Below are 21307 nucleotides of genomic sequence, written 5' to 3'. Positions count from 1 at the left end.
TGCATGTGATGTTGTGTCCGTGCAGTATTTGCGAGCGTAGTCACGCCGCAGCCGTCGTTTACTACTACTCTAGTAGTTCTCTTGTCGAATCGGACAGCTTTGCCCCTCATCCGATGTGTGTTCGCGTGCTACGAGAGGCTCTCCTTGCGGTGTGCTCTTTGAATAGATGACGGGCCGAGTTGTGGGATCGCTTTGCAACGGCTTTACACACCGAAGCTTCTGGCTATCGCTGGCGTCATGAGGGGCGGCGGGGTGGGAATTGACGAATGGCAGCGCTTGCCGCATGCAAGGTGGCCGTCGATAAGGAGTCGGCGCCTGCAAAAGCCGAGACCAGGGGTGGCGATGGAAGTTCCAAGCAACGAAAGACCGTGTTTGACGTTGCCGATTTACGGAGTATGTACACTAGACAGAATCATGCGGTCTTCCTGCCTTGTTAACGGGCCAGAGCGCCGTGTCGTGGAGGTATCTAGAGTTGGATCACTTTTGTGTCTGCAAGACTGCCGGGCTCCCATACGCCCCGATACACAATCGGGGGCAAGCGTTGTCGGATTCTTGTGCTGAAAACCGAAGGACTTAGCTCCAGGTACGTATGTACATGTAATGCATGTAATCCGTACGCAGCCCTATCTAACTTGCCCTTCCTAGAAGCAGTGGCATCTCCGGTTTTGCTGCACCAGTGTTTTGTTTTCTATGCTTTCTGGTCTCCCCCTTCTTGTTTCTCTTGTTCGTCTATTCATTATTGGTTTTCAAGCGGGGCGGTGTTACACCTCACTAGCAACCAGGCTTCAAGGGTTCGAATGAGCAGCGAACGGGTACTGTAGCAAGAGTGGGGATCAAGCTATTAGCATACGTGATCTCCTTCTCTTCCTCCAGCAGACACTGTAAAAAAAAAAAAAAATAATAATAATGACTAAACCAGACACAGGCTGCCCACGACGCGTCTCTCTTCCTGCGACGAAACCCGGCATCCTCTGGTGCTTGCGCTGAGAAGACGCTTGAGTCGCAAAACAAGAACCTCAAGTGGATGTGCTATCCCACACTCTTCGCGTTCTCTACGTCTCGACGAGCCCAGCCCAGCGCTCCGAAACCTGCCAGCAGGCCCTCTTGAGCCGTTGACCGAGTCAATGCAGATCGAACGGCCCCGAGGCGATGTACCCCACACACCGGCAGCTCGCAGAGAGCGTGCCAGTTCGCGCCTGTGCGTTGCGGTGCGAGATTTCCTTGGCAGAGCGCGGCTCCGTCTCCGTGGATAAATGACGTCTCCTTCGCCATCGCCAAAGTGCGCTGTGCCTTCCAGGAGCTGCCAGGGACGCTGATGCCATTGCAGTACTTCCCGGCGACTTGTAAGCTATTCTTGGTCTGCGCCGGGTTAACCCTTCACAGAACCCCTACCATCGCGTCCGTCATGTGGTCTGCCCCGGATGAAAGACGTGTTGGGTGTCGGAATCAGGATCACTGTTGCCTGGCAATCACTTTGGCTCGTCTTTCCAATCAGGTTTTCGGAATGCCAAAGAACGGGTAGGTCAACGCGGGACTGTGTGAGCCTGCCACCAGTGTTTCATGCGAGAATTGTGCATTCTCAAGAGGGCAAGCTCAAGCCTAGTCTCGAGGATCCTTTGGCCATTTTGATAGCAGAATCAAGGGTAAAAAAAGAAAAAAGAAGAAAATGAATGAAGAAGATTCAAAATATATGGTGGGCTGGATCCGCCAGCACGGGGCTCAGCAGCGCGGGATTGGGGAGGATCATTAGTTCTGCTGGCTTTCATGATCCAACAGTAACGAACGAGATCTAGCTGCCATTCATACCTTACTGCTGTATATGATCCTCCAGCACTTAGTCGTCAAGCGACACTCGGGAGCAGCTTGTACGGAAGTACGGAGTACATAGATCAAGTTTTCCTACATGCTCAGCTGAGACCCCGCCCATTGAGCCAGCGGCTCCCTTCGAGCCGTGAATGTATGTATGTACAATGCATGCACTCAGACAGTAAGGTGCCTGCCACCCAGCCCCTCTCGAATTTCAGCTCTGCAGGTCGAGTGTGACGAATCAAGTCCGAGAAGCGCGGTTTGTTCAGAAAGAATAAACCTCAACCCCGCTTGTGCGAGCCAATGATGGCACTTGGAGGTACTTGGGCTGAGATGGAGGAATGCTGCACACAAAGAGCACGCAGGAGTGTCCTGGACAAGGCTGATGGCTTGCAGATTCGCCGGCCCTCACATTCCAGGCCACGTCAGCGGTGGGAGACGTATGTATGTCCGTAGATGTATGTATGCACGGATACATATACTACATTTAATGTGACCGAAGGGAGCTCACACTACGCAGGAATGTAGATGCGGCCCTGCAGAGGTGCATCCTCTTTCTTCGCCGTTTCGACCATCGCGGGGATTTAAGTGGCCCGACGAGGAGCCAATAGCGGAGCGTAGACTAAGGGGCGGCCCGTTGATGGATGCTGCTGGTTTCAGGAATGGCCCAAGCCCACCTTGATAACAAGTGACGATGTTGAAAACCTTTCCCTTTCGTGCCCCATAACAGTGTATCGGCCTAACTTCCATAGTATATCTGGGTCCCGCGCGATCCCGCAAGGACCCAAACCGGGCCAGGGCTGCCGCCCAGGAAAGCCTTGGTGAGAGCGACAACGATCGTGGTGTGTGGTGTACATTGACTCACGGAGCTACTGTGCAACACAGGAGTGTACTCTATAGGACATCTAAACAAGTCTGTTGGAGGGGTCTGAGACAAGACGAGGCCGCCATTGTTGTGCGGGGAAGGATGAGAAATCGTGAGCCACTACTCTGTACCGTACGGAGTCCGGAATAGACTCCGCCTCAGGTGTGCATAATGAACATTGGTGCTCTCTTGAGGCGTTGCTGGCTTCGCCTCTCTAAGTAAACAAAACGGACGGTTTTCATCTCGGGAGGCAGTTTTGCTGCGTGCGGCGGTGGTCGAATAGCTCCCGAGACATTGAACCAAGATCATGCCTTCCGTCCGGAGTCCTTGAGTGACGGCGCTTCTGTAGCATGGCCTGGCAATGATCTGGTTTCCATCCTAACTGCGTCTCTTGCCGCCCGGAAGCTGCTCGTGCTAAAGATAGGGATGGACTGAGAAACCATGAGTACCGGCCGCCGGCTTTGTTTTGTAATGGCGAGCGGGGCTGTAGTGTTGTTATCCGGAGCGTGCGGATAACAATAGACGGCGTGGGACTCCGATCATTGATTGCACTGCATCAAGGTGGTTGCAGCGAATGATTTATGACTGTATCCGCCGCCAGCGAACCAAACACCACCACAGCAGCAGCGAAGTTTTGCCGCGATTTCGTGCCATTCGACAACGGGTCCTTTCACCGGACCCATCTCCTGGCTTCAACAAAAAAAAGAAATAAGAAAGAAAAAGAAAATAGAGAGAACTTTCAGACGGCGAATACGAAACTGCTCGATGAATCGGTTGCTGCATTGGGCAGGGCGCAGGAACCACTGGACAGAGAGGCTAGGCAAACAGCCAAATATGCCTTTTTTTTTTTTTTTTTTTTTTTGTAGCGAGAGTCGTCGAGAGCCAAGAGGTAACTAACGGCCTGGTCTCTTTCCCGCTTCTGGAAAGCCGATCCCCCGCCTCTTGCGCACAGATCACCCTAACTTTCTGTAAGATCCACTGTCCCCCGGCAGCAATCATGGTAAATTCAGGAACAGCCCGAGCTCGGTTCGTTCCCCGCGCAGAGTTTCAGGAACAGGAAACGACACCACTCCACCCAGCGCAGCTTCGGACAGCGCGGCGCGGGGCTCGAGGCAACAAGGCCTTCACCGCTTCCCGACCACCTGATCCAATAGAAAAACTTTGTCCTGAAGACGCCACACCACGAGGCAAGTCTTGTCGCAGACGCGCGATCTGTGTTGCGGATGGGTTGACAAATGCTCAAGACATGCGAGCTTTGCGGATACCAAATTGGATCGTGGAGTTTCCCGGACAAGAAACCGAGAAACAAGACAGGCGATAGTTAAGTGGCTCATAGATTATCGCACGGCGGCACGCCACTCCTCCAACCACACACACACACCCCTCCCACGGCGGGGTTCCGAGCAGCAGACGGAGGGTTCGGCCTTTCTCATTGCCCGTTTGTTACAGCCAGAACGATCCACCATTTCCGACCCCCATCTTGTTCTGCCTTGCCAATGCTCGAGCACAAATTGCCATCAATCCATGTGCGCGCCATGTGCTGGCCAATGTCACCATCCTCCAGCGTAGCCCGATATCGCATACTTTGTATGTAGTACACTACATACAGAGTATGTAGATGTAGCACACGCAAGATGAGGCGCAGACGCAAGTACTCGGTACTCGGTACTCGGTACTCGATACACACAACTCGATTGGACCGCCCCTCTCTGGGCTTGACAGGGGCCGGACCCAGATCACCGAGCGGTTGACTGCCCTGTTTGGCTGGCCCGCCAAGTTGGCCGCCCACCAAGCCGCCCACCACATCTGCAAGCACTTATCTTGCTGCTCCACCAATCCCGACGATAAGGCCCAGGCCGCTCGAGACAGCGGCGTTTCAGAAACCTGCCCTGCCGTCCGCGGATCATTTCCCTCAGAAATTGCTGCACACCTGCTCTGTGCCCGGTTCGAGCTTTGGCCAGAGGCGGTCCGTTGGCAACGGCCGCCGCCAACACACTTAGTCAGACCTCGCAGCTCCGGGGAGGAGGGGGTCAAGCCATCTCCGGGCCCCTCTTGGGGCGTACTGTACGCAGGTAAATACGGATACACTACACTACACACTCCACTAGATTGGTGTGGTGTGGTGTGGTGTGGTGTCCATTGCTACTACACAGACAGTACTGCGCATGCACGGCGCCCCACTAGCGTGCGTGTAAGTGCTGTCCTCCCACTGACACAACCACCATGCCGCCGAAAGCGGGCCCCAACCCCCGGCCTGGCTCTTCTGGGCGCCGATGATGTGCGTGTGGCATGGGGGGTGGCCCACGCCAGCCTTCTCCATACACTACTCTACACTTGAGAATGGCTCAAGTCTATGACGGACTTGCATACGGACTACCTACTCTGGATGGGTTGTGGGCGTGGAGCGGGCGTGGAGCGGGCTCGAGCACACACGCATGGAGTACGGTGTATAACTGCCGGCTTGCCCGGCTTCACATCACCATGGATATCTCTCATTTTTTGATGGCTCGGCAGGCCTACCACCTCCTCCTCACCATCTCGTGGTGACCCTCCCATTTCCATCGAGGGCTCGCTGCCACTATTTGATCTAGACACGGGAGCTCACAAAACCCAACCCCCCACCCCCTTTTCCTCCTCCCTGTCTGCTTCTCGTCCTTCGTTCCCGCCCTTTAACCCTCCTCGATCCGAGCAAAAGCATTTGTGCCTTTAGCCCAATGCTTCTTCCAGCTTTCTGCACTGTCTGGTCTCTCAAATTTGAGTGACATTTCAAAACGTTGGTCTCCCAACCCACTCCTTCTAACAGCTGGTACTCTAGCCTCGGCTCTGGTAGCACCGCGGTCAGAAAGCTGGGATAGAGTGCCCTGATCCAGCCTAGGCAGCCGGATGCTCCGTTGTGGTGGATCTGAAAAAAAAAAAGCATTGTAACGGTGACGAAGAGACTAACATTTTGCCATTACCCAGGGACGAGCAGTCCGCCATCAGTCTTGGGCAACGACTTCCCGGCCGCACACACTTGCGTCTCCAGATGCTGGCGAGTTCCCGCCTTGGAGCACGCTAGACGGGAAGCTGTCCAGCAAAGGGATCGCGACGGATACTATGCCCACGGATACCAGCACCATCACAACCAGAAATCCACCCGCGGCTGGTAACTCTGCGGAGTCCTCGGATCATGGCGGCTCTGCCATCGGGAGTCACCGGACGTTGGTGATCACCCTGAGCACCGTCCTCTCTGTGCTTGGGTTGGCCCTGGCCGTGGGAACGGTCTTGGTCTGCCTCAGGAAGCGTCGACGCCGGCTGCCGTTCCTTCCTCGAGGCGTCTCGCCCATCGACGACGACGAGATCGAGAGATGGAAGTCGCCCAGGGATGACGAGAAGGCGAGGTTCCAGGCCGGAGACACCGACGTCGAAGCCGACGCAGCCTTTCACGGGGAGACGGGTGCTTCGTCGCACGCCAAGCACCCGTCGACGAGCTCCGTCAAGAAGCCGCCGGGTGTGATCATCTACAACAGACCGTACGATCCTCAGCCGCCCCGCCACTCCACCGACGCCGAGTCTCGCCGCTCCTTCGCACAGAACCACCCGGCCTACGGCGGCAAGACGAGCTTCGACAAGGTCCTCCCGCAGACCCCCGTCCTGGCCCGGGCGCCCAATTCGCGCGCGGGCCTGACGGACGCGACCGTCCCCGGCGACGAGCCGTTCATCACCAGCCCGAAACGCACCCCTTCCCGGCGCCTGTCCAAGCCGCCGCCACCGAACTCGGCCACCGGCCGGAGGTCCCACCACGCGAGAGCACGGAGCTCGCGGAGCAGCACGCGCAGCCTTGGCGAGTACTGCTCGAGCTCCGGCGGCATCGGCGGCGGCATCGGCGGCGGCGACCGCGGGTCGAGAGCCGGCTCCGACATGGAGCTCTCGCCCCGGTACTCCCATGACCATCAACAACAACAACACGTGGTACGTCACGGCAGCCAGCACCAGCACTCGAGGAGCCATGCCACGACGCCCCGGGCCAGTCACTCGAGGGTATACTCGTCGTCGTCCATACCCCCGAGGCGGTAGTTTGGCGACGAGGCCTTGTTTGGTGGAGTGTCTTCTCCTGCACGACCCAAGTTCCCTGACGAAGGAGGGGTTGGCAGGGCCATTGGCTAGGGCGGCGGACGACACGCCTCCGGGGGTCATTTTTTCCCCCCTTCTTCTTATTCTTCTTCCTTTTTTTTCTTTTTCTTAGGTGAAATAAGGAGTGCCTCTGTCCATTTAGGGTCACCCTTCTTCACATCACAAGGCAGAGAGGGCTGGCATTTCTCCTCCCCTCCAGCAACTCTTTTTTGGATTCTTTTTTTTTTTCCCCTTTTCTTGGGCATTCACGTCGGCATTGCCTCTCTCCCCACAACCCCGTTCTTTTCGTTTGTCTGGAGATGGCTTGAGCCAGTGTTGTGTGGTTTAGGAAAGGTGATGGATATACCCCGAGATTACGTATGAGGAATGAGAAGGTACCCTTTTTTTTTCCCTTTCAACCACCCGGGTGGCCGCTTTACGTGGATGGGATGGAGGGGAATGGATGGACTCTCTGCTAGCAACAGAAAGGCTCCAAATTTGGTCTTGGGCATGGGGAGGAGAGGAAAGGAATGTGTAAGCCGATGACGGATAAACTACCTGTGGAATCCATCTTGATCAATGTTAGCAGCGTCTTTACAAGGACACCCATCCTCACACAGTATTATCGCTGCATACGTATGTACAGTACAGTATCACTTATCTTGACGCAATCCAAGGCGCATTGAAGAACTACATTACCTACTTTCCTGAGTACAGGTAATGTTTAGTTTTAGTGTAGCTCTCTGCATGCAAACAAACCCCCCCGCCCACCGAATGGGAAGCTCTCCTGCTCCGGAACCTGAAACGGCGGGCGTCCGAGAGCCCGGGCGGGGAGGGGAGCAGTGGATGCCGAGGGAGAGAGAGAGAGGAAATGATGACAAGAACCCCAACCCTGACTGAAGCTTAGTAACGTGCACAGGTACGGAAGTACGGATGGGCAGGCACGGCAAGGTGATTTACGCGATCCCCAAGCCAAGCGCGACGCGCCACAATTTCGCCCGTCTCATTCCCCACAAGGCCTCGTCTACGCAAGACAGACCGTTCTCCAACATTGCCTGGAGATTTTGTGTCGCAAGTGACGATATCCACACACGAGGCTCCCAGGACCTCGCCATTCGCGAATCGGTACCTGCCAACGATTGGCGGCTCGAAATCAGTTGCCATACATAATTCATTCCTCTTTTCCGACCCGGCGACTCGACCGCAGTTCGCGACTCTCCAAACTCGGTGCCCCCAGGCCTTCTTCCCTTCCCCTTCCCTTCCCCTTTGCAAGGGTACCCGAGCCGCAGCCATGCCCTCGCGCAAGAGTGACGCCCGCCGGAACGACGTATCCGTCGCAAGGTTCGTTCTTGCCGAAGACGACAGCGCCATGGCCACCGAGTCATCTGCGCCAGGGCCAGCATCATCCTCATCAGCACCATCGGCGTCCAAAACAGACCACTCGGCATCCGGCCCGGCACCTGGCACTTATCATCATCATCATCAACAACAACAACAACAACAGCACCAACAGCAGCAGCACCAGTCCGGCGAGAAGAAGGAAAAGGAGAGGGACAAGGACAAGGATAATTTGACCATCGAGGTGCGCATTGCCCGCGGGCTTCCCGAGGCCCGCACACTCTTGAGGCCCAGCGGACCGAGGCAGGCTGACCGGGCCGAGTACAACTGCTACATAGGACCTAACACTACCCAAATCCATCATCACCCGGTTGGCCAAGGGCGTGCTGCCGCCCAACACGCAGATACAAGCCAACGCCATCCTCGCGCTGACCAAGAGCGCGACCGTCTTTATTAACCACCTGGCCAATGCGTACGTCCTTATCCTTCCTCCTGCTCGCTCGCTCGGTTCCTTAACTAACCGCGGACCTGTGCGTCCTACTAGCGCAAATGAATTCACCGTTCGCGCCAACAAGAAGACAATCATGCCCGCCGACGTCTTCTCGGCCCTCGACGAGATCGAGTACGGGTTCATGCGCGAGAGACTCGAGGCCGAGTTTGCCAGTATGACTCCCCTCCCCTTTCTCTTTTCTCCTTATCCCTCTAGTTCTCCTTTCTTCCTTTGCACAAGCAATCAGTGAAGAAGGGCGAGAAAAAGCGAAAGAGGAGAAGAAGAATGATTTGGGGATGAGTATAAAACGACTGCTAACCTCTCATCCGCAACTTCGCACACAGAATACAACCAAGTCCAGACCTCCAAACGCTCCACCTACCGCAAAAAGGTCGCTGCCGCCAAGAAGGCCGCTGCCGCCGCCGGCGGCGCGGGCGACGCCGACGCGAGCCAGTCCACCACCGCCGACGCCTCTATGCTGAGCACCGGCTCCGGTACTGCCGCCGTGGGCGGCGGCGACGAGGTTGCTGGGGGGCAGGCGAGGGCCACCAAGAAGGCAAGGCTCGACTCCGCCTCCGCCGGGGACGGGTCAAGGATGGAGGTAGACGAGGGCGCGGGCCGGGGAGAAGGGGAGGAGGAGGTCTCGGACGCCGAGACGGTGCCGGAGGAGCAGCAGGAGGAAGAGGAGGAAGAAGAGGAAGAAGAAGAAGAGGAGGAGGAGGAGGCTGAGGAAGAGGAAGAGGAGGAGGAGCAGGATGAAGAGGACGAGACGGAGGAAAGGGACGAGTTGGAAGAGCGGACGGCCAGGGAAGACGAGGACGAAGCGCTGGATGACGATAGTGATTGATCCATTTGAGAGGCGCAACGCCCCCTGAAAGGAAGGAGGGGCGAAAGCAGAAGAAAGGGGGGGGTTGGGCAGGAAGAAGGAAAGAAGAACCCGGACATCTTACTGAAGAGTGACATGTCGGGAACATGCGCTCTGGAGAGATGGGGAGGAACTGATCTCTCGGAACGAAGAGAGAAGGTTGGGGGAAAAGGGGGGGGGGGGGCGGTGTGAGGGTTTCGGTGGGCCGGCGAGGCTGCAAACCGAGGCGGCTACGGTGATCCAAACAGGGCGACTGTTTTTTTTCTCCCCGGGAGCAACTACATTGCGATTGCCTCCTGAGTTAGTGAGGGGGAGGAACGAACGGTTCACAGGCTGGGTTCGCCGTTCGGCGCCGCCGTGTCGTTTTCGACCGGGGGCGAATGTAACGTGCTGCATTTCATTCTCCTACATCCACCGCTTTCACGCAGCTCGGAGTCACCCCGAATGTCACTTAGCAAAAGCAAAGAAAGAAGAAGAAAAAAAAGGTCGCCACCCCTCTTTTCGTCCCCGAGGCGAGCGAGACATCGATGACTTTGATCGACCGTTTTCTGACCTCCGTACAAGATACCACCACGAAAAAGTTAGGCGGTCACCTACTGGATACGGTTGCACGTCATTACTGGAGAACAAAGGAACAAAGGAACAAAGAAAAAAGTAACCAATCGTGTTGGTCAGCCCAGTGATTCTTGTCTTCCAAGTCAAGTGACTACTCCTCACTGTTAGGACCAAGTTGCTTACCCAGGTCGCGTCGAGCAGGGATAAGGGGGGGTTGGGGAAGCATCATGCGGCGCCAGCCGCTACCCAGTTTCGTTCATACTGCAGCCAGCCCAAAGGGAAAACCGGATAGCTAGCGTAACTAACAGGACCCCGTCGTGTTGCACACGAATTTTCTGGGAAGGTGGACGATGGCTGTCTTGTGATCACACACACACGAGGCGACGGCGCGGCCAATAAGGGACCAAAGAAGGCCAAAAAAAAAAGTCCAACACAACTCACATGTGCTGGGCTCGACTTTGTTGATCTGGACTCGCGGAGGGAGCCCTTTCCCCCTCTCCCTTCTCTCGAGAGAACAAACAAGTTCTGCTACCCAACAGAAACACCAGTCAAGGGGTATATCGGCTATTTGCCAGGCATCACGGCTCTAACTACATTCAATAGTTCACATGGAGAAAGGGTCCAGAGACAGGGGGAAAGGGGGGGCGCAGTACAATTTCAAGGTCTCTCTGCTCGCCCACGTGTCATCATCCCAAAGCCATTATCCTGGCTGCTCGTGATCATTAGGGCAGCCCCCGCCCCCGATCCCAGCAAGTCCCAGCCACTCATCCAATGCAAAGAACACGACGAGAGAGAGAGAAGTGAACCAGACATAAAGCGAGAATGTATCGAATCGGGCCGCATTGGACCAGAGAGAAACAAGATAAGAAACCAAGAGTCGACCCTCATACATGGGACAAGCACAGCTTATTTCAGACGGAACAGAAGTAGCTCATTGGAAATGACAAAATAATCCCACCAATGCTAGCAGCCTGCCCTGAGGAAGTCTGCGCAAATAGAGATGTCCACTCTGAGGGTCCCCAAGGGCGGGGAAAAAAAGGCCCATGTACTAAGGTCAGTTCGGTAGAATGGGAATAAGTAGAAAGGAAATGACGATACAAAGCCGTTAAAAAAAAAAAGGGACCCCCTCGATATGTGCCTCCATGTCTCCTCGGCATCAGCCAGCCAACACCCCAAAAAAAAAGCAAAATTCGCTAACAAGCCCAATGACAACCCAGCAATATACTCAGAAGCTGAACAAGAATCGCGAGTAAGAGACGGCGGTTGTAGGAAGGAACCAGTCAAACTTCGAAACCCGCCGCCTTCAAAGAGGCCCAGGTTCGCCGCCACCGCATCGAATCCGGTGTCTGATGAGCCGAAAACCAAAGTGACCGAGAGAGTCGTCAACCCGATAATCGTGTGCGGCATCAATGGCGTTAGGGGTATCAATGAAAGATTCGGTGAGAGACGAAAAGATCGTAAATGGAAAGTGAGCAAACCGGACGGCGGAGGGAGGGGAGAAGGGAGAAAGGAGAAGACGAAGAGATGCGAGAAGAGAAATTGCAAGGTATCATAAGAAAGAAAAGAGATTGAGCGAAACATAAACCTTCCCCGAACTCCTCTATTCCCGAAACTGATACCGTTCCCCCCCCTTTGGGCGGTCCGGATGCTGCAAGCCGACCAACCGCCTCCCCTAAGAGCAATTTGCCTTCCCATCGACCGTACACGATGTTTAAAACATGTAAGAAAGAGGAGCCGAGAAAGTGAAGGGCTATGTCCACCCAAGGAGAGAAACGGACGGGGGGTGGGGGGGTTCTCTCAACGATCGCCGAGCGCATAGAGTCGAATAACCTTTCTTGAGGACGAGGCCGGCATCAAGGCCGCTAGCTGCCGAACCATGACGACCGATTGTTCCAGCGTCGCCCTGCCCGGTCGATGACCCGCTGTTGCGTGCTAACTCACTGCGGCTGATTGGTCCACCACTGCCCCGGAGTAGCCTGCTGCTGCGACCAGGCTTGCGTAACCGCCGGCGCCTGCGGACTCTGTTGCATGTACTGCCGCGGTGTCTGATCCGCGGGATACATTCCCTGCGTTGCGGCGGGGCCGTACCCCTGGCCCATACTCGGCATCCCCGAGTACGACAAGCCGCCCGGCTGGACCGGCCCCGAAGCGCTCGAGTGCCGCATCTGCGGAGCGGGAGACTGCTGCGGGTGGGGAGACGGCTGAGACTGGGTCGTGTAGGCCGAGTAGCCGTGCTGAGGGGTCTGCGGCGTAGGGGGCCACATCTGGTTTTGCGAGTAGCTGTAGTTTTGCTGCGTGGTATGCGGCAGGGTTCCGGTGGAGCCTGAAGACGGATACGTTGGTCTCGATGTGCTCTGAGCCGGGTCGTGGGCCATACCTCTGAGCGTATTTTGGCCAACGGGGTTCTGCGCGTGGATGGGCTGCGAGTAGGGAGCAGCCGTCATCATCATGGGGCTCTGATTCGGAACGACGCCGGGTTGCTGCAGGTTGGTAGTGGTGGCGTGGGGTGCCGTGCCGGCGCGGCTAGTCGGCACGGTAGCATCGGTCGAGCTGACCGGCTGGCTCAGCGTGGTGGGAGGGGGTTGCTCGTGCGGTCTCCGCCAGATGCTCTGCATGTAGTCGCTGCGCATGTCTCGCTGCTGGTTAACAGACCGGTTGAACTCGGCTGCGTGGTGAGCTTGGGCATGCAACTCTGAGACGGGCGACGGCTGGATCCGATCCTGGTAGGGCGGTCCCGTGATCTCCTGCCGTGGGCCCGTCTTCAGAATGCTCGAGTAGTCCCGGCTCCGGGTATCGCTATACTCTGGTCCTAGTGTTATCACGGGCATTCTGGTCGAGCTTCCCGGCGGACCTCCAAGCATACCTGGTTGAACGAGCTGCGGCTGAGGCCCCCCACTGAACTGGCCGGGGTTGGTACTGTAAACAATCTCGCCATGGGGGGCTCCGAGAAGCGATGCGTTGTGGTTCGCCTCGGCCTCGCGTGCCTTGGACGCTCCGGGTCGTTTCTCCCCGGCCGGGTCATTCTCGGTGAAGCCTTGCTTGCGCGCCTTAGTCTCCCAGTAGTCGTCGCGAACCCTCCTCCCGTTGACAATGACCCGGCTCCCGAACTGCCGGAACATGCTCCTTGCCGTCACGATGGCGATCTGGCGCGACCGGTACGAGAAGGGTAGGATTTCCTGGTTCACCAAATCGTCCTTCTCGACCTGGTTGGCGATAATCTTGTACAGCGACCTGTTCTTGTTGAAGAGCAGGTAAGAATCCCGGTAGCCGAGAACACGGGCGCATTCGGTGGCGAGCATGAAGAGCTTGTCTCCGCGGTTCGGAACGTGGAAGGTCCGGCAACGGTATTCGCGGTTTCCTGTGAGCTGGCCGTTGGGCAGGACCTTCTTCTCGCCAGCCTCGTCAATCTCGCGCGGGAGGTACTCGTCCCCTCCCGGTCCGAGCTGGTCCGTCGTGTGATCGCGCACCGTCGGAAGCGCCTTCAGCGTCGACTTTGTCGGGGTCGACTTGGGCGGCGAGGTTTGGGGGGGCGCATATGTGGGCGTCTGAGCAGGTAAGGGTGTGTTCTGGCTCTGGGGTGTTTGCGGCGGGATCGTCTGAGGGGTGGGCGGGAGAGGGGGCAGAGCTGCCGGGGCGGCGGCCTCCGGGGCGCCCCCGGATGTTCTGGGCTTCATCGGTCTTCCTCTCTTCCTCGGCTTGTCACCACCTAGATGCACCAGACAACGTCGTCAGCCTGTGATCGCGGCATCCTACACGCCGGGGGGAAGGGGAGGGAAGAGGGGGGAGGGGTTGCACAGTCGGGAGGGTGAAACTGGAGAGGGGCTCGACGCGCGTGTCGGAAAGATCTCAAAACGGCACCGAGACCGACGCGCACAACGTACCGTCATCACCAGCCGAGCCGGGAGGCCCAGCGTCCCCGAAATTGTCGGGGGAGCGGCTGCGCTTGACGCCTCGAGGGGCGGAATCGATCAGGTCTGTGGGAGATGAGCGATCAGCATGGCGCCAAGCGATATGCGGGGCAGGAAGCCCCAGACGCGCGTCGCGCGCAATCCATAGTGCAGAAGACGAGGCGACGGCATGATTCACGGTTAGAGATCAATTACGGGCGCCTCGAGTAATGAAAGACAGAGAGCAAAAGACAGCCAGTAGTATTGAGCCAGGCAGCGAACTAGGCTTGATGGTCCCAGCCGCGGCTCGAGACGCAGCGGACGGGAAGGAAAGATAGAAGCTGACCGCGGACGGCGGATCGCGGAACCCCCCCGAGGGAGGTCCGGTGCGGTGACGGGGGCGCGCCCTGCGAGTCGCGCAATGCCGCAAAGCGACCTATACCCGGGGGTATCGGGAAGGGGGCGAAGGAAGAAAAACAACGGTCTCAGCGACGCACCTGTGTTAAGCGCGGCGGGATTGATTGTTGCACTATCGGCGCCGTTGGGCTGTGCGGCGTACATCAGTGCCGTCAACGTTGACCACGCTGATGGGTCTGCGAAACGACGTGTCCTGATATAGTTGGGCTGTGCTTGGAAGAGGAGGAGAGGAGGAGGGGCGACACAGCCAAAAGCAAGCCCGTCAGAGCTCCTCAGATGTCTGGTGTGTGGAATGCACGGGCGCGCTGGGTGGTGCGGACAAGGAATGTTCGTGCATATGGTTGGCGCGAATCCACACACGACTTGCTGCTTCACAGGAAGACTGGGGGGATCGGGATTGGAAGGCGTAACGGGTTAGTTAAACTGGAACGATATAATGATAAAAAAAGAGAAAGGTTTCCGGGATGCGGGAGCAGGCAGGATGCACTTTCCCTCTTGATTTGTCGCCTCCTCCCTTTTTACTCGACGACTTCCCTGCTGGCTGGGACTTTCAGGTTTGGAGAATCGCTTCTCGCGTCGGCTTTAGTTCTGCCACGGTCGGCGTGTCTGTATGTATGTATGTACAGAGTGAGGAAGCTCCCGGCTTCCTTTCAGGTTGCATCTTGCAAACTGGGCCGCTCTGCCTGCAGGAGGCACGCGGGGGCCGCGCTAGCCCTGTCTAGGCAATGGCTTGGCGCCCGCCCACCGAGCGACGGCAAGGTAGAGCGGGGTGAGCTTGCCGAACGTCCGCCGCGGCGTTATCATTTACACGAGCTGCGGCAACACCAATTTGGACAAGCAGGCTCGTCATCCTGAAGCCGATCGATAGACCGCGGCGACAGACTGGAAGCCCGCTGCAATCTCGAACCATTCTCACAACCCCCCCCCCCCCGCCCGGCTTCTTGGTCGCGAACGAAATCCGAAATATCCTCTCGGAGGCTCTCCTTCTAAAAGCTCGAGAAGTATTCCATTCACTCGAGTGCGGAAAGCATGCATTTTCTTCACCCTTCGTCCTGGATCCCTAGTCTTGATGCACACCCTGAGGTGTGGGCGTAGGTGAGGTACTACGTAGTAAGGTTGCTTGCGCTGCAATCTGTCGTCCAGCTGAGATGGATACAAAGTTACGCCTCTCCGTCCACGAGTACCAGGATGCTCTGCGGCGCGTCCTGCTGGGGTCTTCTCCCTCCGGATCGCTGTGTGGGTCCTTCCAGCGGAATCCTGCGCACGAGGTGTCGCAGTGGAAGGGGCGGGACGGCTCCCTGGGTCTTTAGTTAGAGAGCTGGGAACGACGTCGTCATACAGTACATCACTAGTGTAAGCTGGGCGTGAGCGAATACCCGTCAGCAACGTGAGGCCTCGAGATTAACGGATATTCTCCTTTGTGTTTTTGTCTTCGATGACATTGTTTCAGGCATTGAGAACCCGTGGGACACTGTAGATATTTCGAAGGCGCGTTACGAGGAGTTAACGGAAGGCATCCCGCACGTCTTGCCGGCCTTGACGTGACCAAGTTTACGGGGCCTTTACGGATAGTCTGCGCGGTCCGTCATTTGCTCCATCGAAATTGAATCACGGCATGGGGTGTATTAAACACAGGGCAGGGCAAAGCCTGGGTCCGACGAGATTCACGCGGAGCCTTGCTCGAAGCCCAGGCGTCTTGTTGCTCGTGCCGAGGTACCCCCGCGTGAGGACAAGGCTTGTTACGGTGTCATCGGAATCGAAGAAGATGACTGGCTTGATGGCGGTTGTGACTAATTAATCCGAGAGACCGGTTTGTCCAGGCCGGAAGGCTGGGCTTTGCGAGAGCAAGGTCTTCACATGATGCCTGTAACAATCGAGGCGAATCATGGAGCTGGAAGCCCACACGCAGGGAAGTGAGCCGTTCCTCAAGTTGCCGTCCCTCCTCCGAAGGTTAGGTCGGTCGGCACTGGTTGTATGCACATACTCTGGAGACACAGGTACCCATCTACCTGCGAAAGGTATTGTTTTGCGGCGAAAGCTCAATCGAAAGCGATCAATCACTGGTACGAATCGATGGGGAGGATGGTTTGTGCTGAGCATGCTCTGCTGCGGGAAGAGCACTTATTACCCAGCTCCCACTGCATCAAGCATGGTTGAGCCAGCCAGCTGCCCCCACGATTCAGTAAGCCGTCGTTCCGCATTTGCGTCAGCGATACGGCGACTTCCCAGTTCAAGAGGACAGGAGCACGAACTTCCCGCATGTCCCAACTGCCTGGTGAGATGCACGACGGGGCGCTCGTGCGACGTCCACAAGCGGGCGCGGCAAGTCCAGTCCAAAGAGCGTCTTCCAGAAGCCAAGCAGCACCTTTGCAGGCGGGCCAGCGCTTTTCATCATTGGCTGTGTGGGTGCCGGGTTGTCTCATCTGCAAGGTAGAGAGATGTGCGGATTATGCACCTTGCTTCCATGTTTCTACACTCGGTCCCCAGGCAGAAGGGAATGTCTCGGGGAGTTCTCAAGGGGGTAATGTGCCCGTGCACTTTCCAACACATTCCCAGGAAACTCACCGGTAATGGTTTAGGAGGCAATGCTGACGGGAAAGATGACTTCGCCCTCAGATTGCAGCGCATGCCGAGGAGGAAGTCGCGAACCGCCCAGGCTCCGGAGAAAACGCAACCAGCTGCAAGTGAGCGAGGATGTTAACCGCGGGGACCAAGCCCAATCAGCTTACAAGTACCCGATAACTTAGCTCGGCGCCCCTGGCGACGAACGCCAACCGATAAAAATAGGTAGAGTACCTGGTAGCTAGCTCCCTTAGCTACCCCTCATTCACAGTGGCCTGCAAGCCTCAGGTCTCTTCCGTACAGGACAGTTTGCGCCAGCCCACGGCAATTTGTCGGCACTCAATAAGCGGTCTCCGGTCTCCAACGCTGGAGTCATTCGCTGCCGCATAGTTACGACGAGGCCGACTTAGCTTGGAGTCATGTTACACCGCATAGATTTGAGGTGAGGTCAGACTGCAGTTGGATGCGACATGTCGAAACCGCTGGGGACCATTTGCTCCTCTTACCCGAGTCCAGAGCATCTCGGTCGCAGTATCTGGATCACATGAAAGATCACCTTGTGACTATCCCATGGCGACCCTACTCCCATTATATGTCCCGACAGCCGTTTTGGGCTGCGCACAGAAAAAGAACGCTTGCGCAACGGATACCTTTTCTTATCGCGCCGACGTGATGTATTCTAAGATTGGGAGTGATGTGAAGGGCAGTCTTCCGGCCGATGGTTGCATCGATCTTAATATGGAGACTTTCCTTCAGAAGGTTGATCCCCACTCGTACGCGAAAGTTCGCAACTTCGCACAGGTTCACGACGGCTCGTCAGCTGCCAGTATTGTCTCGCCCGCCCTTGTTTGATTGGCCGCTCGCACGGCGATCCGGAGCGAAAGATGACGCCACGGCTGAGACTTTGCGAAGTGCCCGGCTCGCCTGATGAAGTGTGGAGTGTCCATCTGCCCTACTCCGTAGATGCTAGAGAATGGACAGGAATTCGTACACGAATCCCATGTTCAATATTCCGTTCGTCTTCTGGCTTTGTGGGAAGGTCCGTGGAGAATGACTGATAACCCGGGCCACCCGAAGCGGATCGGCTCAAGTCAGCCGGCCTTATTGAAAGCTTACAGCCCTCTCCTGTCTGGGCTCGTCAATCTCCCTCTGTGAGGTGAGATATCACCCACTACACTACTTTAAGCGTCCAAAATCGGGTCGAAACTGAAATGCTCACTGAAGTGAGCCCAAACAGACACGACGCGTAAGTGTGATTAAACGCGACGAGGCCTGCCACGAGTCTTTTCAAGAGCGGCAGAGCGCGAACCCTCCAGCTTGGCATGCAGATGCGCCCTTCGGGTTCGGTTGTGCAGTTCCTCTCCCAGAGTGTATCTCATACTTTGTAGTGCTGTACTGTACATACATGCACCGCAACTCCACCACTCCACAGCCCGCGCTTAACTAGTTGTCCAACATTTGCCAACGCAACTTCTTTCCAGAACTGCGGAGAGCATACTTGGCAGGGCATGCTCATTTGTGTTCTAAGGTCAGGGAACTGGGGCGACAGAGTTCAATCAAATGCAACGTCGCGCCATGTGACGCGAAGGGCAACACGCCTCGCGCGCCGCAACCTCTGTCGGAGAATCCGGGGAGAGCTAGGAATGCGAGCACAAAGATGGTGTGCGTAAGGACCATGCAGCAGGGGGCGGGTAGCCCTCCCATGCAGCAGGGGGCGGGTAGCCCTCCCAGCGCCTCTCAGGTGCAGCCATGAGGTGGGGAGGGGTGACAGGTGGGGCGCAAGACAAGAGCGGACCAGGGTGTAAGCGAGGGGGGTGCAATGGTTGGTTGGTCGGCCTGCAGTTGCTGCGCTGACACGGGGACCAATAACTAACGAGATGCAAATCATGGAAACCAACCTTTTTTCAATCAATTCTCCCACCCAAGTCCCTTTTTTTTTTCCAGCCACCCCCCCTTTCTTCCTCAGACTCCCGGAGTCTTTTACGAAATACTGCCTAGTGTACTCCGTATGTGTATGTATGTATGTATGTACTGTACATACCTTACGTACACGAGGAGTTGACTGCTGCGTACGGATGTCTACTGTGCTCACTCATCAGCGGGGCGAGAACCGCGAGCAGGCAGGCTCACGGTCTTGGGTGCACTATCGTGCAGCTCGCGATGTCTACCGCTTTCTTCCCGCCTCTTACCGGGCCTTGCTACGCCCCTAAGGGACCAAAGCAGGTTTTTTTTTCTCGAGTTTAGAAACCAGAGATTCGCCATTCGTAGTTCGAGATCCAAGTGTACCGAAAGTAAATACACGCGCGCCTCGATTGTGCACGGCCGCCGAAGCTGCACCCATTTCCTCCCCCTCCTCCCCCGGCGCTCCCCTCCTTCTTCCTCCTCCTCTCTCCAGACTGCTTGCTTTTGCAGCTGTCAATCCAGCACCAGGCGGCCCCTTCCCGCTCATGCAGCAGGTCAAGGTGGAGGTCCCAACCGCTCTTCATGTAGATTTGTGGCCTCCACCACACACACATCTCACTTTTGGTTCGGAGAATCGGCCGCCTTGCTCCACCGCTCACACCACCTAGCGTACCCGCTTCCGCGGGCTCATGTAAGTCATCCGCTGGTCGACACCATCTCGCTCTGGCCCAACCCACCTGCAGTGGGGATCATCTGCCGGAGCTGCCTCCCTCCCTGGGTCCAGGCGGGTGTGCAATACACTACACCACCAGAGAAAAAAAAAGCCCCTATGCTCTCAGGGATGTCACACCCTGGTGACCGTGGAACGGCCATGGCCAGGCCCACGGATCTGCGCTACCACAACGCGCCTACTCCCGTGCCATCCAGTCTCCGCAGGGCGCTACAACGGATACTATGCATTCCAACGGTGGTGGGTAGCGTACCACAGTACGTAGGACTAGAGTAAGACGCCGCTCTGCTGTTGTGTAGTGGTAGTGGACGAAAGATACATAGGAATACTATAACTATCTGTGCAGGATTGGTAGGTTTTCCCATGGTCAACTCTGCGCGAGCCCCAGAACCAGGGCTTGCTCTTTCCAGGAAACGGCTGTGGGACTCATCTGGCGGGCGCTAAAGAATGCAACGCCCATCACGCGCACGATACGGCCTCCACTTTCGCATGGCCTCTGGGCATCCTAGTAGTGCTCTGGGTAGAGGTATGTTGTCATGCATATCAGGTATCTTACGGGCGGTTGGTGGATTACTGAGATCTGGTGGGAGGTGGGCACAAAATGGCGTATTTTCGCGGGTGGAATAGGGCACCCGCAATAATACATGGTGCGTTTTTCCTGGCGAAACAGAGCGAAGGCCCGCGCGATAAAGAGGGATGGAGGGAGAAAGAAGGGAAGGATAGAACATCAAAAACAAGGAGGAGACAGCCTCAGCTTCCCGTCGGCAGCGTCAGCCAGTCTAAGCTCGCGTCGGACGTGCAGGCTGATTCGTAGGCCAGCTCGCCAACGTATCCATGGAGAGTGTAATTATATATGTACGTACGCAGCCCAGAAGCTGCAGCTGCAGCTGCAGTTGCAAGCCTTCGTCTCCCGTTTGAAGCATCACAAAGACAGGACGAGAAAGCGGGGCTTGACGTTGCATAAGCTTCCTCTGATTTGAAGCGAGCGAACAATCGCCGAAGGCCGCGCCTCTCCTGCGCATGGTTATTGCTTGCCCGCTGCGCGTCTTTTGTTTTCCTCGGGCCTCGCCCCGTCCGCAGGGTCCAGAAACACGGTGCAGTTGGTGAGGCTAGACCCCGATGGAACTCGAGGATTTGCTCGCTCAAACCCCTAAACTGACTAAGTATCGAACCGCTCAGGTCTCGTCTCGAAGAAAGAGTCGTATTTCGCTCGGCACGACGAATAGTTTTGTTGAAGGTCACTCGCATCATAGCCACAGAGGGATCCCTCTATTTTTGGCCGTCACCGCATATTAAAATGCAGTCATAACTTCCCGATCCTACGGGGTGTAGTACTGCAGCTCCGACAACCGACAATAGCCAAGCTGTAATAACTTGCTTGCCCGAGTCGACCCGAGATCTGACTGCAGAACCGAGACTGGAATGGCAATCTGGCAAAATTGGCCGGATGAATCAGGTGCGAACCATATGATGCGGCACGCTCCAACTTAATCGCCAACTCCTCAAAAGCCTCATTACGGGAAACCGACGGGCGTAATCCCGGGGTGGGCGACACATCACTGAAGGCTCAGATGCTCTTTACTGTCAAGCTCCTCAAGATAATTACGAGATGCAAGTACGGAATAATCATACTGAGAGGGTCTACGTGTACGAGCTAGGGCCGGCATCATTTCCGCGCAATGCCGCCAACGGGATATTTCGAGACTGTCGCTTGCTGTGTATACTCTGTAATCAGTTCTACACAAGAACAATATTTCAGACAGGTCTCGAAGTCCCCCTATTCTGACCCACGCCAAAT

General features: G+C 56.5%; 3 protein-coding genes across 3 annotated transcripts; 2 read left to right on the top strand and 1 right to left on the bottom strand.

Annotated features, from left to right (window-relative positions):
• The first annotated feature begins 5385 nt into the window (after window positions 1-5385).
• P884DRAFT_121111 (uncharacterized protein) lies at window positions 5386-6999 on the top strand. Its single transcript, XM_069437149.1, has 2 exons — window positions 5386-5444; window positions 5633-6999. The coding sequence occupies exon 2, from the start codon at window positions 5768-5770 to the stop codon at window positions 6725-6727; it is 960 nt and encodes a 319-aa protein (XP_069298907.1). The 5' UTR covers window positions 5386-5444; window positions 5633-5767; the 3' UTR covers window positions 6728-6999.
• A 798-nt stretch (window positions 7000-7797) lies between these two features.
• P884DRAFT_291176 (uncharacterized protein) lies at window positions 7798-9622 on the top strand. The gene is made up of 4 exons (XM_069444093.1): window positions 7798-8345; window positions 8440-8573; window positions 8646-8764; window positions 8936-9622. The coding sequence occupies exons 1-4, from the start codon at window positions 8055-8057 to the stop codon at window positions 9436-9438; spliced, it is 1047 nt and encodes a 348-aa protein (XP_069298906.1). The 5' UTR covers window positions 7798-8054; the 3' UTR covers window positions 9439-9622.
• Window positions 9623-11948: 2326 nt separating this feature from the next.
• P884DRAFT_240817 (chromatin remodelling complex Rsc7/Swp82 subunit-domain-containing protein) lies at window positions 11949-14459 on the bottom strand (the record flags this gene model as incomplete). Its single annotated transcript, XM_069440194.1, has 4 exons — window positions 11949-12814; window positions 12875-13717; window positions 13893-13985; window positions 14396-14459. The coding sequence occupies 4 exons, from the start codon at window positions 14457-14459 to the stop codon at window positions 11949-11951; spliced, it is 1866 nt and encodes a 621-aa protein (XP_069298905.1).
• Between the last annotated feature and the right edge of the window lie 6848 nt (window positions 14460-21307).

The sequence above is a fragment of the Thermothelomyces heterothallicus genome, assembly GCF_042370625.1.
Source record: "Thermothelomyces heterothallicus CBS 202.75 unplaced genomic scaffold P884_scaffold_7, whole genome shotgun sequence".
NCBI lineage: Eukaryota > Fungi > Ascomycota > Sordariomycetes > Sordariales > Chaetomiaceae > Thermothelomyces > Thermothelomyces heterothallicus.
This window is presented reverse-complemented; position numbering and strand designations above follow the sequence as displayed.

Excerpts from the sequence above, each read along its gene's own strand:
- P884DRAFT_291176 (XM_069444093.1), top strand. The coding sequence starts at position 8,055 with ATGCCCTCGCGCAAGAGTGACGCCCGCCGGAACGACGTATCCGTCGCA. Across the intron at positions 8,574-8,645 it reads ATTAACCACCTGGCCAATGC|CGCAAATGAATTCACCGTTC; the intron begins GTACGTCCTTAT and ends GCGTCCTACTAG. Across the intron at positions 8,765-8,935 it reads ACTCGAGGCCGAGTTTGCCA|AATACAACCAAGTCCAGACC; the intron begins GTATGACTCCCC and ends CTTCGCACACAG.
- P884DRAFT_121111 (XM_069437149.1), top strand. The coding sequence starts at position 5,768 with ATGCCCACGGATACCAGCACCATCACAACCAGAAATCCACCCGCGGCT.